Source organism: Mesoplodon bidens (genome assembly GCF_964165515.1).
Source record: "Mesoplodon bidens genome assembly, chromosome: 11".
NCBI lineage: Eukaryota > Metazoa > Chordata > Mammalia > Artiodactyla > Ziphiidae > Mesoplodon > Mesoplodon bidens.
The window spans coordinates 57,919,235-57,937,246 of record NC_138167.1 but is presented as its reverse complement, the minus strand read 5'-3'; the positions used below and the strand labels follow the sequence as shown (position 1 = coordinate 57,937,246).

Sequence of the window (18,012 nt, the reverse complement as noted above, 5' to 3'; positions counted from 1 at the left end):
TGGTCCCCTGTCAGCTGGGCGCTTTGGTGCAGCCCTTCTTCCCTCCCTTATCTCATCTACACTTGCTGATTTTAAATTTGTCAGAGGGTGGCTCTGATTAAATCAGCGCCTTGCTTCAGGCCACGGGTGACGCTTTGAGCCAAGGGCAGCCCTCGAGTCAGCGGTTGGTGATGCAGCCCCCGTGGTGCCCTCCGTAACGTGACACTGGGGCCGGGACTCGAGCAGCAGCGGAAAGTGGGCAGAAGGCAAAGTGGGAGATGGTGTCCCTTTGGTCATGTTACACAACTCTGATTTAAACTTGTGAATACTAGAAATATTTTTTCCATTCTTAAGTGTGAGAATTACAGACAATACCATTTCAAGTGTGTGATTTTAGCTTGGGAAAACGTTAACATTGCTTATTTTAGAACGTCCATTTTTTCCTTCTAAAAGAATTATTAAAAGCTAAGGGTGGGCTTCCCTGGTGGCACAGTGGTTAAGAATCCACCTGCTAGTGCAGGGGACACGGGTTCGAGCCCTGGTCCAGGAAGATCCCACATGCCGTGGAGCAACTAAGCCCATGCACCACAACTACTGAGCCTGCGCTCTAGAGCCCGCGAGCCACAACTACTGAGCCCACGTGCCACAACTACTGAAGCCTGCACGCCTAGAGCCCATGCTCTGCAACAACAGAAGCCACTGCAATGAGAAACCCACGCACCACAATGAAGGGTAGCCCCCGCTCGCCGCAGCTAGAGAAAGCCCCCGCACGGCAACGAAGACCCAACGCAGCCAAAAATAAAGAAATAAATTAATTTTAAACAAATAATAAAAAAGCTAAGGGTGACTGGTTTGCTAGCTCTGTGACTTTCCCTGTGTGAACAAAGGGAGATTGTGTTGAACCTGCCTCTGTTACTTACGGCTCACACTAAATTGTGTCTTGTTTCTCCAGGAATTCTGGCCGCTGCAGGGAGCTCCTTCTGCTTTGCTTCTCCAGCTTCATAATCGGGCGATTCCTTGAAGTGAACGTCGTAAGTGAGGAGGAATCACTGATAGCTGTCCAAGAGCCCTTTTCATGGAAGAAGTCTAAAAGTTCCCAAGTGTTAGCTTCCACCCAAACTACAGTTGTCGTGACCACGCAGAAAAGGTACCATGAGCAGACGACCGTGCAAGCCCAGATCTTGGGCTCACGGTGTGAGGGATGCACGTAGCTGCTGTTGTCGGAGGGAGGTGAACGTCCTGGGTAAAGGGGTGCAGCTGCGGCCCAGCGCCCTCCATTGTCCTGGGACACACTGTGAGGACGGCGGTGGGGGGGGGCGCTGCAGCACCCCAGCTGGTCTCAAGGTGACTCGCAGGGCAGGTGTGATATGACCCTTGCCCTCGGCTCCTGCCACCTTTCGTGTTCCCATCAGCCCAGCCCGCCCACCTCCCGAGACAGCCCGTGTCCCGCATGGGCACCCAGGGCACCGAGCAGCAAGGGGTCAGTGAGACATGGTTGGCATGGCTTTCGAGGGCCATTCACAGCACCCGAGTGTCGCTTGTCGAGGGCAGCAGGGTTGCTTGGCTGTTTGAAGCCCATCTGAAGATGTGACACCTTTGAAAAATGAAATTAAGAAAACATGTAATCTGTTAGTGACGCGTGGCTGGGGGCTTGGGGACGACCTGACTGTATCTGGGGTGTCGTCTGGAGAAAGTGCTGCGCGTCCATGCTTTCTCGTCTGCAGTTATAAATCCCAAAAGCTCTGAAAAGCAGATTTTGCTTTTTTAAGTTTGGTGCCAAAAAATCATGACCTATAGGCTGGAGGACATTCCACGACTTAGTTGAGTGGACACGCCCCCTCAGCTGCTGCCCAGAACTCACTGGGATGGCACGTGCTGCTTTTCTGTGGTGGGAAGTCCTGAATCTCAGATCACATCTGACCAGGGAACAATTGAAGATAAGGTACTGTGGGCTTCCACTAATACGTGGGCTGAAGGGAAATCTGTTAAAGTATTGTGTGCCTATTGACCTTTGGGGTTAGACCATTGTTTGAATCCCAGCACTGCCACCAGGAAGCTGTGCCATCTCAGGTCAGTTTCTCAACCTCTCTGAGCCTTAGTTTCATTTGTAAAGTGCTAGTCCCCCCGCTGCCGCACACGTGCCATTTCTGGCACTGAGCAGTCAACAGCAATCAGTAAGTAATAACAGTCATTGGGCATGTAAACAGTAGTTGAGTGGCTCTAGGGATGGAACCTGAACACAGGAGCAAGAAGTCACGTGACCTGCGGGCAGCAGGTCCACATGGCTGGACTCCAGTTACAGGAGCTTTTAAGAACCTCTGGCTGTCGTTTAGTGGTGCACCAAGCAGCTTTCCCGTTACAGTTCGGCTTAACTAGAGGAGTGAAATAGAGCAACAGCACAAGTATTTAATCCTCTGGTAAGTTTTTCCCTGTTGAATATTAATACACTGTCACTGTACAGGAGCATCCCTAAAACACTCAGGACTTCCCTGGTGGCACAGTGGTTAAGAATCCGCCTGCCAATGCAGGGGACATCGGTTCGATCCCTGGTCCGGGAAGATCCCACACGCCACGGAGCAGCTAAGCCCATGCGCCACAACTACTGAGCCTGCACTCTGGAGCCCGCAAGCCACAGCTACTGAGCCTGTGTGCCACAGCTGCTGAAGCCTGCGTGCGTGGAGCCCGTGCTCCGCAACAAGAGAAGCCACTGCAATGAGAAGCCTGCGCACCGCAACGAAGACCCAACACAGCCAAAAATAAATTTATAAAAAAAAAAAAAAAAGAAAATGCAAGTAATCTATATTTAGAAGAAAAAAAAAAGAGAGAGAGAGCACTGGGACACCATCAAATGGGTCCCAGAGGAGAAGAGAGAGGGAAAGGAGCAGAGAACATACATGAAGACATAACAGCTGAAAACTTCCCTAACCTGGGAAAGGAAACAGACATCCAGGTCCAGGACGCACAGAGTCCCAAACAGGATCAACCGAAAGTAGACCATGCCAAGACCCGTTGTAATTAAAAAGGCAAAAATTGGGCTTCCCTGGTGGCGCAGTGGTTGAGAGTCCGCCTGCCGATGCAGGGGACACGGGTTCGTGCCCCGGTCTGGGAAGATCCCACATGCCGCAGAGCGGCTAGGCCCGTGAGCCATGGCCGCTGAGCCTGTGCGTCCGGAGCCTGCGCTCCGCAAGGGGAGAGGCCACAACAGTGAGAGGCCCGCATAACGCAAAAAAAAAAAAAAAAAAAAAAAAAAGGCAAAAATTAAAGATAGAGAATATTAAAAGCAGCAAGGGAAAAGCATGTTAGGTACAAGGGAACTCCTATAAGACAATCCGCCGACTTTTCAGCAGAAACTCTGCAGGCCAGAAGGGAGTAGCATTGATAATATTTAAAGTGATGAAAGGGAAAAACCTACACCCAAGAATATTCTACCCAGCAAGGCTCTCATTCAGATTTGATGGAGAAATTAAAAGCTTTACAGACAAGCAAAAGCTAAAAGAATTCAGAATCACCACACCAGCTTTACCAGAAATGATAAAGGGACTTCTTTTAGCAAAAAAGAAAAGACCACAACTACATACATGAAAATTATGAAAGTAAAAGCTTATAGGAAAAGGGAAATGTACAGTAAAGGTAGTAAAGCCAGCCTCATATAAGGCTAGTAATAAGGTTGAAAGACAAAAGTAGTAAAATCATATGTATCCGCAATAAGGAGTTAAGGAATACACAGAACAAAAAGATGTGAAATATGATGTCAAAAGCAATAATCATGGGACTTCCCTGGTGGCGCAGTGGTTAAGAATCTGCCTGCCGATGCAGGGGACATGGGTTTGAGCCCTGCTACAGGAAGATCCCACAGCTGAGGAGCAACTAAGCCCGTGCGCCACAACTACTGAGCCTGTGCCCTAGAGCCTGTGAGCCACATCTACTGAAGCCCACATGCCTAGAGCCCATGCTCCGCAACAAGAGAAGCCACCACTGTAATGAGAAGCTTGTGCACCACAACAAAGAGTAGCCCCTGCTTTCCGCAACTGGAGAAAGCCCACATGTAGCAACAAAGACCCAACGCAGCCAAAAATAAAAAATAATTAAAAAAAAACAATAATCATGATGGGAGGAGAGTAAAAATGCAGGGTTGTTAAAAATGCATTTGAACTTAAGAGACCAGCAACTTAAATAACCATAGATGGATGAATGGATGGATGAATAGATGATGATGGATAGATGGAGGGATAGATAGCTATGCACATTGTGGGGAATGTAGTCAATAACAATGTAATATATTTGCGTGGTAACATGTTATAACTATACTTATTGTGATGATCATGTTAAAATGTACAGAAATATCAAGTCACTGTGTTGTGTAGCAGGAAATAACAGTGTTTTAGGTCGATTATACTTCAAAAACAAACTCATAGAAAAAGAGATGAGATTTGTGGTCACCGGAGGTGGGGTTTGGCAGGGGGAACTGGATGAAGGGAGACAGAAGGTACAGACCTCCAGCTATAAGATGAATAAGTACTTAGGGATGTAATGTACAGCGTGACACATGTAATGAACATGGCAGTATATTACATGTGAAAGGTGTCAAGAGAGTGATCCTGGGAGTTCCCGTCACAAGGAGATATTTTTTTCTATTTCTTTAGTTTTGTATCCATATGAGAAGGGGGGTGGTCACTACACTTACCGTGGTCGTTATTTCATGATGCGTGTAAGTCAGATCATTATGCTGCACACCTTAAATGTCTACAGTGCTGTCGTCAATTACATGTCCGTGAAACTGGAAGGAAAAAAGTAAAGCATAAGAGTTGAGCTTATTGGAAGCTTAGAAACAGTGTTTTCAAGCTCACTGGTCCCAGGGGCTTTTGGGAGTTTGGCATGTTCTTCTGCTGGAGGCAAAGCAGCTCCCGGGAGGGCGGCCCCAAAGCTAAATAGCCTTTACAAACCTCTGCCTGAGGCCAGCAGTTGACGTACCAGTTGTTTTTGGTGATTGAACCTCTGTCTTTCTGAAATAGGAAAGGATGTTTAAGTGGAAACGTCTGGGGCGAAGTGCCTGGTGCTGAAGGGTTGTTTCTAACTTGCGAATCTCCTTTTAAGGAGCCTGAATCGACAGCTTCCGAGTTTTCTCCCGCAGTACCCGATACCAGACAGGCTTAAAGAATGCGTGGGGCAGAAAATCGACATCCTGACCTTTCAGCCGCTACTCGCAGAGGTAGGAAAAGTGTCTCGTGTGAAGTACTGATTCTTCACCACCCTCGAGTTGTTTTCTGAACAAACTCAGGGTGAACCTTTGTTGGGCTCAGCCCTCGTGGTGGCTGTGTTCACCCCGGGAGCAGCAGGGCCCATCACTGTGTGCCTCTGCAGATTGTCGGGGCTTTGGGGGCTGGGGGCAAAGCGGGGGTGGGGGGACCCTCTGCCCCCGGCCCGGCCTCTCTTCTACCCCGAGGCCGAGCCTCTCAGCAGCTTTCCATTTGTGACAGAGCTCTGAGCAGCTAAGCAGCGGAGCTGGGAAAAGGCCTGTAGCCACACAGACCAGTGGGGAGGTGGGGGAGGAGGAGGCCAGGCCTCCCGGGCTCCTCTGGCAGGATGTCTCCTTGTCACCCTCCCTGGCTGGGCTGTTCGTCTGCTTCTTTGGTCTCAGGCTTATTCAGATCCACTGGGGGAGGCCTGGTCTGAGCTTGCCCGCTGTGGCAGGTGGTGGTCAGAGCTGTGAGAAGGGGTGGACCTGCCAGAGGAGGCCAAGGGCTGGGGCAGCGCTGAGCAAGGCTGAGGCAGGGGTCCAGGGAGGGAGGGAGAGTGTCTGTTCCACTGGCGGCAATGGGGGAGCGCGGCCCTTTTCCAGGAGGGTACTTTCCTGAGGGTTTGGTTGTCTGCTGGCTGAGGAGTGGGTGAGTGGAATGAGGGCCGGGGCTTGTGCTGCATCAGGGCGAGGAGGGAGGAGACTGGATGGTAGCTGGAGGGAGACTTGGGGCTCGCCAGAGATTCGTGGAGGGTGAGGGAGCCCTGAGCCTGGAGAGCTGGGGTGGCAGGCAGAGAGGAAAGGAGGCTTGGGAGGAAGCTGGGTGGCACCGAGGAGCACGCCTGCCCTGGGACTGATGGACAGAGCTCTCTGTCTGCTGGGCCTTGGGCCCGCGGCAGGGCTGGGCCAGAAGCTGCCCCCAGTGCTGGTGCTGTGATGCTGCCTGTGCCACCGGCCTGAGGTGTGCCACCCCAGGGCCACACTGGCGTCCTGCAGCGGGGAGGGTGCTGCAGGGGCACTGGGCGCTGTCCAGGGACGGCGTGACCACACAGAAGGAGCAGCACCAAGGAGGGTATGTGGGCAGGACTGTGGGTTGGAAGCAGGGAGACCCGCCAGGCAGTTGTTGCAGTGATGGTTGTAGGGCCTGAACTGAGGCCGGAGCAGCAAACCAGCCCTAAAACACCTTAGAGAAGAACTTCGGGGCTGAGAAATTGATGCCGGTGCGAATGCAGCTTCTGGGACCATCGTGTGCCGGAAGTGCGCCTGCACCTCTCCTGTAACGCGGCCTGGGTGCCGGGAAGGGACCTCCTCTTGAGCATAGCAGTTACCAGAAGAAAGTGGGTGTCTTCAGCATTCATAATAGTATGATAGTAATGGTCATGAAAGAGTGCTGTATGGTCTAAGGTTCCAGAGTACTTGCCCCTTTGTGATTCTTTAATTCACGCATGTGTCACCCCAGTACTTCCTGACTTCCTGTGCCCTTGTAACCGCCCCCCGACGCAGGTCCCCTTCCTGGGGCTCCTCCCATCCTTCTGGGGGACCTGAGCATCCCCTTCAGCGGTTGGTCTGTCAGCCTTGCAGGTCTCGCCCCGTCTTGACCTCTGGGCAGGCGCTGCAGAGACGCTGCCCCACACCTCCTCCCTCCTGGCGTTTCTCCAGGGGCTCTGCTTTCCTTCTCACCTTGGTTCTTTTGCACTGAGTCTGTGTTTTTTTCTAGCTCCTTTTAGGATTTTCTGTTTTTCACTAGTTTTAAGGGATTTAATTTACAGTGTGAGTTGCTGTAGTTTTCTTCACGTACCTTGGCTTGGGTTCTTTGAGCTTACTGGAGAAAGTGAATTTACGGTTTTTCTCAAATTTCAAGGTTCTTGGCCATTCTGTCTTCAAGTATTCTTTGTGCCCTGCTCTCCACGTTCCCATTACATGTGTATGAGACCACGTGAAGTTGCCCCACAGCTCACGGCTGCTCCATTCATTTCTCTTCGGTCTTTTTTCCTCTGTGTTTCATTCTGAGTAGTTTCTGTTGCTGTGTCTTCGGTTCGCTGATTTTTCTTTTGCAGAGTATTCAGTCCCGTCCCGTCCAGCGTATTGTCTTATGTCAGATGTTGTCGTTATTATCTCCACAAGTTCAATTAGGCTCTGTTTTTATATTTTCTGTCTCTACTTATTATGTTTAGTCTTTCCTCACCTTTGTTTTCTTCAGTTTTTTTTTCTCAACTTTTTGAATGTATATAGCACAGTTACAACAAGTGTTTTAATGTTCTTGTGATACTGATTCCATCACACGTGTCATTTTTGATTCTGTCTTTGTTGATAGGTTTTTCTTCTCATTATGGGTTGTAGCTTGTGCTTAGTTCCGTGCCTGGTCATCTTTGTTTGAACGCTAAACATTCTGGATTTTACTTTGTTGGGTATTTCATATTTTTCCGTTCTTGAAAATATTTTTGAACTTTGTTCTGGGATGCACTTAAGTTACTTGGAAAAGGCCAGATACTTTTAAGCCTGGCTTTAAAGGTTTGTTAGGGGCTTCCCTGGTGGCGCAGTGGTTGAGAGTCCGCCTGCTGATGCAGGGGACGCGGGTTTGTGCCCCGGTCCGGGAGGATCCCACATGCCGCGGAGCGGCTGGGCCCGGGAGCCGTGGCCGCTGAGCCTGCGCGTCCGCAGCGGGAGAGGCCACAGCAGTGAGAGGCCCGCGTACCACAAAAAAAAAAAAAAAAAAAGCCTTGTTCGGAGGGACCAGAGTCGTTTCTAATAAAGGGCTGGTTCCTTCTGAGTGCCCTGCCCAGTGCCCCTTTATCTGAGGCCTTTCCACTGGGACTGGTGGGACCCACGGCATGCTCAGCCCTGTGCAAGTTCTGGGATTCGTTACCTCTGACCCAGTGGTTCTCAGCAGGTGAACTTTCCCCCCAGGAGACATTTTTGGTTGTCATGACTGAGAGTGTGAACAGCATCTCGTGGGTGGAGGCCAGAGATGCTGCTAAACACTGTGCGGTGCCCGGGACAGCCCTGCCCCAGAGACCAGTCCACCCGTGTTGGAAGTGCTGAGGCTGAGGAGCCCCGTTCTGCTCCATCACAGGCATCTCCCCACCTGATGCGGTTTCTCACGCTAGTGAGCTGACCGCTGCGCAGCTGAGGGCGCACAGGGCTGCCCCGGGCTTTCTCTGAACTGAGCCTGGAGGCTCTGTCTGATGGGAGCTGGGCGGTTGGGGCTTCACTCAGATGGTTCCCCATCTCAGGGCCACTGCCCTGCGCTGCCCAGTCGTCAGTGTTTGAAGGCTGTTTCAGCTGTCCGTGGGACTTACCCACCCCAGAGCTGCTGGCTTCCTGATGTGGGTGTGTGTAGAGTGTTCCTCGGCTCTCGCTGACTTGCTGGCTTCTTTTTCAGCTTTTGAACATGTCAAATCACAAGGAGAAGTTTTCAACTTTGCTCTGGCTTGAGGAAATTTATGCAGAAATAGAACTGAAAGAGTATAATATGAGTGGGGTCACCTTGAAAAGAAATGGGGATTTGCTGGTTCTGGAGGTCCCAGGATTAGCTGAAAGTCGACCTTCTCTTTACACAGGTAGGTTTGTTACGTGTCATATTTTCCTAGATGGACTAGAAACATTGAACCACAGTCAGGAAAAAGAATGTTTTTAACTGGCAACACTGTAGTCACACTGATTTTCTTTGCTTTGGGTTATAATTTCACTCAAAACGTGGCCAGCCTCTCTCTCTTCACACTGACGTGATTTTAAGCTGTTGATCCCAGTAATGTTTTTGTCTTACTCCACTTCTTCAGAGTGTTTGATTTTACAGTACAGCAAAAAAATTTATTGATTTTGTAGTTTTACGTGTGGTAATGTGTTTTTTAACTAGGTGATAAACTGATTTTAAAAACTCAGGAGTACAACGGACACGTCATCGAGTACATCGGCTACGTGACTGAGGTGAGAGGCCGCTGTTAGTTCATGTTGGACTAGCCCAGCGGACGGTTGCAGAGGTAAACTTCCTGCCTCAGCTCAGGGTGGGGGTCCCCTGGTGTTGATGGTATTTTGGAAAATTTCAGGACCAAGTGAATATTTAAATAAATGTGATGTGTAAAGAAATCTTATCACTTTCAGCCGTGTAAAACACACTTACCTGTTAAGTACATCACATGTTAAGGCATGCATTTAGTCAGATTCGGCGTTCTGAATATGTTCTGGGAGAGAGAGCCTGCAAAGGAAAAACACACCTACCCGTTGAGCACTCTGGTGTCTCCACGGGGAAGGCTGTGTAAGCCTAAGGCCCCGTGCCCGTGCGGCTCTGAGCGCGGCCAGGGCTTCTCCAGCTACTCTCCCTGCTCCCTGCCGGGCACGGCGCAGGGACGGAGCTCGGGGGCCGCGTGGAGGGACCCACGGAGCTCGCACGCTGCCTGATGTGGGAACTAGGGCACTGAAGCCCCAAGCCGGGGTTGGGGGGTATGAGAACCAGCAGGGTCTCCCCTGAGGATGGGGCCGGGCCCTTGCTGGGGCAGCAGGCAATGTGCCCCCGGGGACGAGGGGAAGACGGGCGTGAGTAGTCCAGTGTGGAGACTCGTTCATCTCCTCAAGAAGACGAGGAAGTGGCATCTGATCACCCACCGTAAAAGAAAGGGTGTTGTTAGTGGAAAGGGCCCAGAAGGCATTTCCAAAGGCGAGAAGGCCGTGAGCACATCACAGGGGCTGCCGTTCCAGGCTGGGGACTCGAACACCACAAACCTCGCCGTACGTGCTGCCGGGGCGCCAGCCAGGACTGCAGCATCAGATGAGCCCGCTGGGGCCGATAGAAGCAGAAGAGGTGGTGTTTTGAGTCAAGTGGGCCTCTCAGGTGGGCGAGCTGTGCCTGGAGAACAAGGTCGGGGTGCAGGCTGGTCCGCGGCAGAAATGTGCCCCCGCCTGGTCTCGTGACAGTGTTGCTCCCACCAAATCAGAGAAGCTTGGACGCAGATGCTCCCGCCACCCTCAAGACAGAGGATGCGCTGTCCCCATGCCCCAGGCAGCTGGACCAGGCCTGAAGGTCGGGCGAGCCTCTCAGGCCTCGCGTGTTGTGGCTTAGCCAGAGTAAGTCACCGCCCTGGAGGGCGCAGGTCCTGGGCACCGGAAGCCTCCCTGCCTGCACAGGCATCCACGTCACTCTCTCCCTGCGGAAGCGTCTTGCTCCTGCCTGACGTCCTGCACTGACCCAGCTCTGCAGACAAGGTCCTCACCCCCCGAGGGGGCGGTCCCAGATCCCTCACTCAGCACTCCCCGCACAGGGCCCAGGCCGCGTATCAGGACACGCCTGTCCCTGTGCTCCTCGGGGCGTGCTCAGGGCCCGTGACCGTGGCCACAGGGGCCTATGTCTGGGAAGGGAGGGAGAGCATGGGGGGTTGGGTAGGGGGTCTTCAGGGTGTTTGTAGAAAGATGGCCACAGCCGCAGCCCTTGTCGCTGGTGAAACCAGGGCCGGGATTTCCTGGGGCAAGAGCTCGCTCTCCTCGGTGACAGGCGGCCTGGCTGGGTGCCTCCTCCACTGCAGGGCAGGAGCCGCTCAGCCTCAGCTAGAGGGCCCATCACCCTCCCCAGCATGAGCCCCCCCCAGCTGTTGGCAAGGGCGTGAGGAGCCCAGAATGGCCAAGTGACCATCTCAGCTTCCAGAGAGTAGACCAGTTGTGCCCCTAGGGGCTGCCCTGTGGACTAAAACCTCAGAAGAAGCAGGGCCAGGGATCTCAGGGGTGAGGCCCCCTTGGCCCCTGACTCCCAGGCTGGCGAGTCCAGAGCTGAAGCTGCCCTGCCAACCTTCCCGCGGGACCGTCCGTAAAGCTGGCCGCTCCTGAGTGATGGGTGCCCGCTAAAGCTGTCCTGTCTCAGGTCTTGGCCGTTGCTTTACGTGATTCTCCGGAACCCCATGGCCAGCGCAGTGGCCTGGGTGCCATGAAGGCACCGGGGCCCTCAGGAGCACCCCCGGGTGGTGGGGCGGGCAGAGAGACGGAAGGCTCCTTGGGCTAAGCCAGCACTGCCCCTGGCCCACCCGCACCTCCGCAGAGGGCCTCCCTGTCTGCTGGGAGCAAACAGGTCACTTGTTCCCTTCTCTCTGAGTTTAGCTCTGTAAGCAGAGTTCTTGTTTCTAAACACTATTTGACTCCTTAAAGCTGCCCTGTTGTGTTGTTTTATGTTATCTTATGCTTGCTTATCTTGGTTTTCCCAATTTTTTTTTTCCCCGGAGTTTTTCAAATTTCTGTAAATGACAGCATCAGTATATGATGTCCTTGGGGCCTCAATCTGTTGATGGCAATTCAAGTCGACCCTCACTGCTGGTGGTTGCCTTGTGTGCCTGATGGTCTGTGATTACAGATTCATTTTCATTTGTCTTAATCTCTGGGAAACCCAGGACCCTGTGCTGGGCTTGCTTTCCTTTTAAGGGGCTTGTGTTTGCTTCTGCCCAGAGCAGGGGGCACTGTGAGCGTCACGCCGCAGCCTCCGCCCTCACTGTCCCCCAGCTCTTGGGAGGCCCCGCTGCCTAGCGCTCCCGTCCTGTTTCAGCTCCTCTCAGCGTGGGGTTTCCTTCCTGCTCCTCGGAGGATTCCTATGCAGGACCTAGCTTTGGCTGGAGGGTCCCTGAATGTCTGTTTGCCTGTCCTGATGGGGGAGGGGGTCTCGTGGCGGCACCGCCTGCTCTTTGCGGTCGTTCACGTGTCTCCTTCAGAGGTGGCGGCCTGTCTTGCACACCCTGTGTTCGCAAGCCCGCACGCCCGGCGGAAGCGTCGGCAGGTATGCTGCTGGGGGTGGGGGCGGAACAGAGCAGTGACTGAGTCCCTTCCCATCATCTTGCACTCATTTCAGATGCCAGATTTCAGCTCAGATCTGTAGGATGAATGTTTCATGATGAGTTGCTGAATATGGATAGAAGATTGTCCCAAGAAATCAAGTACAAAGTATAAAAAGTAAATGATTTGTTTATTTTTAGATTCATGAAGAAGATGTAACCCTTAAACTTAATCCAGAGTTTGAACAAGCATATAACTCTGAACCTATGGATGTGGAATTTAGGTACAACAGGTAATGCTTCCAGGGACTCTCCCTTCTGGGTGGGCGGCTGTCTCCCCTTCCCTCGGTCCCTTGATACCTAGGTGGCGGCATGCGTGCTCGCGGGTTGTGAGCGGGCTCCCTGCACCCGTATCACATGCCTCTGTGGTCACAGCTTTGTCACCAGCCGTTTGGTAAACGTTTGCATGTCGGTTCCTTTTTGGATCTTAAGTGAGAATCCGTAGTCCCTCACACGCCGTCACCACCAGCTGCTCCTCCTCCACCTCACTTGTCACGTGTCACGAGGCGGGGACCCCACCACCAGCTGTCTCTCCCCCTCCTCCACCAAGCCCCCACCATTAGCTGGGATTTTGTGTTTCTCTCTCCTTTGCTTTTTAAAACAAAAGTTGGTGTGTTTGTGCACAGACACACACACGGGCAAGTGTTTGCGTTAGTTGCAGCTGTTTTGCACTTGCCGCCTGTGGTCTGGAGGTGTGGGTTTGCTGACACGAGGTCCACGGGCCGTGTCCGCAGCGTACTTGTGCCCCACCGGGCGTGTGTCTGCCCTCCTGCCGGTGAGCACAGCGCTGCCTGCGCTCTGGCGGCTGCTGTGGACACCCACTATCTCCTCGTGCACACCCACCCCCAGGTTTTCTTGGCTGTGCACTTAGGAGTGGGGTCAGGGTTTGGGGGATGCTAATGTTCCAGCTTTACACGTGGGGGCAGAAGTGCCCCGCGGGCTCAGGGTCTGTAATGCCCTCCCGAAACCTGATTTTGTGAAATCCTGGGCGTGTGCCTGCCTGGTAGGTGTGAGCTGTGTCTCACTTTGGTCTTGATGTATGTTTCTCTGACTACTTCTAAGGTCGAGAGTCCCCCTGTTTATTGGCCGTAAAATTCCTTCATCTGTGAAATGCTTTCTCGTGTCTTTTATTGACTATAATTTGATTTTTTAAATTATTTGTAGCTGTCCTTTCTGTATTCTTTATGCTAGACTATTCTTAGATACACCTGTTACAGACAACTTCTCTGGGTTTGTTATTTGTCTTTTCACTTTCTTAAAATATCTTTTGAGTATCAGAAGGTGGTAGTTTTAAGATAGTGGAATTTATCAGGGTTTTTGTATACTAGTGCTTTTCGCGTCTTGTTTAAGAACTCTTTCAGTGTTTGGGCTGCAGCCAGGTTGGAAGGTGTTGCGGGTGAATGGATGGTGCAGGCGTGGAGTTGGCCCTTTTGAAGGGTGTTTGGCTGGGAAAGCAGAGAAGGCAGGACGGAGAGATGAGTGAGGAGGAGGCTCCCAGGGTCCGGGCAGCCTTGCCTGGTTTGCTGCTTACAGTGAGAGGAGCCAGCACCGCTCGTGTGAAGCCAGTGAGGTGGGTGTGGTGATCGGGCAGCAGGAGTGACGCGTGGAGACGCGGGCGCCGGACCTGGGCCGAGGCTGTGGTCTTTGGCGAGGGCACACGTCCTCCATTGTGCTGGGCACACAGGAGATGGGAGCCGCTGGTGAGTGGGAATTTGTAAGGGCTCGTTGTCGCTCTAGGACGTGAGGTGAGGATGTTCGCAGAGAAAGAAGAGGACGTGGACCTGGGGCGGGGGCGGGGGCAGAGGAAACACTGCTGCAGTCAGTGCAAGAGCCGCCCAACCGAAGGACATGGGCAGGCGGGGGGACGGATGCGCTGTGGGCCGTGAGCCTAGGAAGAAAGTGAGCAGGAAGAAGCCCGAGGGCCGTGGGGCTGAAGACTGCCGGGCAGCTTCCTGACCCAGAGTGTTGGAAAGACAGGAAGTTGAGGTCGAGGCAGGAAGTCGGAATCTGAGTTCAGAGGGGATGCTGTCTGCAGCCGTCCAGGTGGGGAGCGAGGCGGGAACGAGGGCCAGTGGCCACTTCTGCTGCACAGAGGATTTGCTCGCCCCACGTAAGTTTTTGGTGGTTTTGCATTAAGTTACTCAAAATCAGGCGATTTCACACTTTAAAAAATCTGTATTTACCACTTGTTTTGACAAACGAGAGGACTGGGCGGCACCGCAGTGCTGCAGGAGGGACAGAGCCAAGAGGCCGGGCCCTCTGGATGCGCAGACGGCTGCACCTTTATGCTGTTCGCAGGTGTCTTTCCTTTTTAAGAAAGTAGGTTTACTGAGAGGTAATGAACGTAAAATGATCTATGCCTGTTTAAAGTATATGGCTTGATGGTGTTGACATTTGTATACCCCGTGAAACGAGCTTCACGGTGAAGACTGCGGGCAGACCTGGCACCGCAGATGTTTCCTGCTGCCCTTGTCATTCCTCCTCTGCACCCCAGCTCCCAAGCACCACACGTTAGTTTGCATTTTGTAGAATTTACGTGAGGACCTACTCTTTTTTGCCTGGCATCTTTCACTCAGCTTAACTATTTTGAGATTCAGCCTTGCTTTTGCATGAATTCATTCCTCTTTATGACTGAGTAATACTCCATTATAAGAACATACCTGAGGTTACTAATCCAGGCACCTGTGGGTGGACGCTGGGTTGTTTGCAGATCTGGCTGTTAGAAATGAAGCTGCTGTAAACATCCGTGTGGGCAGGCATTTTGATTTCTCTTGGGTAAGCGCCTGGCAGTACCGTGGCTGCACACGGCGACAGGTGTACACTGAGCTTCCTGAGACACTGCCAGACTCTCCTCAGGTGGCTACACTGCTTGTGTTCCCACCGTGCTCCCACGTGCACAGCCCCTGGGTGCTCGGTGGTTCCTCCTCAGGCTCGTGTTAGGTGTGCAGTGGGGGGCTCACCTTGCTGTGATGACCAACGCCGAGCGCCTCCTCCACTCGCTGGCCAGCACTCGGCCTTCGTGAAGGTGCCCGCTCAGGTCTGTGGTTCACGTTCTGTATCGTTTGCTTTATTGTTGAGTTTTCAGAGTTCACATATTCTCAGTACAAGTCCTTTATCAGGTATGTTTTTTGCAAATATTTTCTCAGACTGCGTCTTGTATTTTCATTTTTAGTAGTGCCTTTTGAAGAGCAGGAATTCTTAATTTTGATGACGTTCAGTCTATCGGTTTTTCTTTCATGGATCATGCTTGCGGTGACGCATTTAAGAAGTCTGCCAAAGTCAAGGTCACAAAGATTTTCTCCTACGTTTTTCTCTAGAAATTTTGCAGCTTTAAGTTGTACATTTAGGGCTGTGATCTATTTCAAGTTAATTTTTACAAGTGATGCAAGGTATGGATTGATTTGGCAGGGGCTGTCCAGTTGTCCCAGCACCATTTGTTGAAAAGACAGACTGTCCATTGTCCAGTGAGTGACCTTTTCACCTTTTTGAAAACCAGTTGAGGGGATATATGTATACATATAGCTGATTCACTTTGTTCTGCAGCAGAAACTAACACAACGTTGTAAAGCAATTATACTCTAATTAAAATAAATTTAGTAAAATAACATTTAAAATAAAGGTTTATAAAAACCAAAAAAAAAGAAAGAAAAAAAAGCCAATTGGCCTACACATGTGGCTCTATCCCTTAGCTGTCCATTCTGCTCCACTGGTGCATCTGTCAGTCTTGCAGCCTACACCGCAGAGTCTCGGTCACTGTGCCTTTGTGATAAGTCTTGAAGTCAGGGAGGGGACGGCCTCCACTGTGTCCCTCTCTTGCAGAGTTGTAGCTATTCCAGGTCTTTGGTATTCCCATGTGGATTTTAGAATCAGCCTGTCAGTTTCTACAAAAAGCCTGTTGAGATTTTGATCAGGATGACATTGACTCTTTAGGTCCACTTAAGGGAGAATTGACATCTTTTTTTTTTAAATTGAAGTATAGCTGATTTACAATATTGTTTTAGTTTCAGGTGTACGGCAAGGTGATTCTGTTATATACAGTTTATATTTTTTTCAGATTCTTTTCCTTTATAGGATATTACAAGATATTCGACATAGTTCCCTGTGCTATACAGTAGGTCCTTGTTGGCTGTCTGTTTTATGTATATAGTAGTGTGTATTTGTTAATCCCAAACTCCTAATTTATCCTTCTCCCCTCTCCCTTTTGGTAACCGTAAGTATGTTTTCTATGTCTGTGAGTCTGTTTCTGTTGTTTGTAAATAGATTCATTTGTATTATTTTTTAGGTTCCACATATAAGTGATATCAAATAATATTTGTCTTTGTCTGACTTGACTTAGTATGATAATCTCTGGGTGCATCCGTGTTACTGTAAGTGGCATTACTTCACTCTTTATGGCTGAGTAGTATTCTGAGAATTGACATCTTAATACTGAGTTTTCTAACCCTTGGAAATGGTGTATCTCTCCATCTAGTTAGGCATTTTTTCATTTCTTTAGGCAGTGTTTTGTACTTTTCACTGTACAGGTTTTGTATATCTTTTGTCAAATTTGTCCCTGACTCTTTAAATGCAATTGATGTTTGTATATTAATCTTGTATCCTGCCAGCTTGCTAAACTCACTTAATAGTTCTAGTAGCTTTTTACAGATTACATAGGATCTTCTGTGTATACAGTAAAATCACGTATTCAGATAAAGACAGTTTTGCTGCTTCCTTTCTCATCTGGATGCATCTTGTTTTTTCTTGCCTCGCACTGGCTAGAGCCTCCAGAATGGTGTTAAGCAGAAGTGGCGGGAAGTGGCGTCCTTGCCTTGTTCCTGATCTTAGGCCAGTAGCCTACGTTCAGTCTTGAACCATCTAGTGCTGTGTGAGTTGTAGGTTTTTGTATTTGGCCCTGTCAGGTTAAGGAGATAGTCTCCTAGTTTGCTGAGATTTATTTAATCAAAAATGGATATGGGATCTTGTCAAATGCTTTTTCTATATCTATTGAGATGATCATGTGGGTTTTCAGTTTTGGTCTATTAAGATAGTCAGTTACATTGATTGTAAAATCAACTTTGCATTCTTAGAATAAACCCCGCTTGGCCATGATGTAATTTCCTTTTATATATTGTTAGATCTGATTTGCTAAAATTGTATTAATTTTTTCGTCTGTGTTCATGAGGAATATTGGTCTTTAGTTTCTTGAAGTATCTTTTTCTGATTTTGGTACGAGGTAACACTGGCCGCACAGTAAGTTGGAAGGTGTCACCTCCTCTTCCATTTTCTGGGACGGTTTGTGTAGAATGGGTATTACTTAATGTTGACAATATTAATCAGTAGTCAGTCTAAGAAACAAATGAAGAATTTTATTTTAGCTAACCTGAGGATTATAACCTGGGGGACAGTCTTTTAGAAGCTCTGAGGACTGTTCCCAAGAGGTAGGGAGGAGATCAGTATAGGTGTGATTTTGAAGGGGTGCGTGCAACCAAGCACACAGCTTGGTGGGAGGTCACTGCTGTTCACAAGAAACAGATGCCTTAGCTGATGGTTTTAGTGCTTTTCTAAGCATGGGAAGAAGCAGGATACTGGGTTTATAAAATTTTCTCCTGAAAATATCTAACTATCTGAGGACCAGTTCTGCCAGTTTTCCCAGAGCACAAATGCTTCATCCTTATCTTCCCTGAATTCCTTTTGGGATGTACTGTGCAGTGGTTACCAACTTGATTCTTGTAGAACTGGAGGGTGGACAACATTTTTTTACGTTACAGTCCCCTCCCTTTCAGTCTTAATTTCAACCAAGGTTTGGGAGGCATTTAGTGACCATTTTGTCCCACGGTGCTAGGAATCCTCATTCCCAGCTCAGACGGGGATTTCATTGCTGGGCCCCTCAGTGTGCTGGACTAGGCCCTGTTAACAGTATAGCCCAAAGCCTCTGGACCACCTGTCCCTCTAGTCATTTATGGTCCAGGAAATGGTTCCCTCTGGTTGCTTCTTCCCACATCTAGAGTTGCTCTG

The 18,012-nt window shown here is 50.3% G+C and overlaps 1 protein-coding gene across 1 annotated transcript in view; it reads left to right on the top strand.

Moving 5' to 3' along the window:
* The first annotated feature begins 1,007 nt into the window (after positions 1-1,007).
* The window catches only part of MOV10L1 (Mov10 like RNA helicase 1), a 30,293-nt gene continuing 13,288 nt past the window's right edge, over positions 1,008-18,012 (top strand). The window contains exons 1-5 of the mRNA XM_081250202.1: positions 1,008-1,126; positions 5,074-5,188; positions 8,598-8,775; positions 9,072-9,142; positions 12,160-12,251. Of these exons, the coding sequence (XP_081106328.1) occupies positions 8,607-8,775; positions 9,072-9,142; positions 12,160-12,251 (332 nt within the window). The 5' untranslated portion in view covers positions 1,008-1,126; positions 5,074-5,188; positions 8,598-8,606. The remainder of the gene's footprint in view (positions 1,127-5,073; positions 5,189-8,597; positions 8,776-9,071; positions 9,143-12,159; positions 12,252-18,012) is intronic.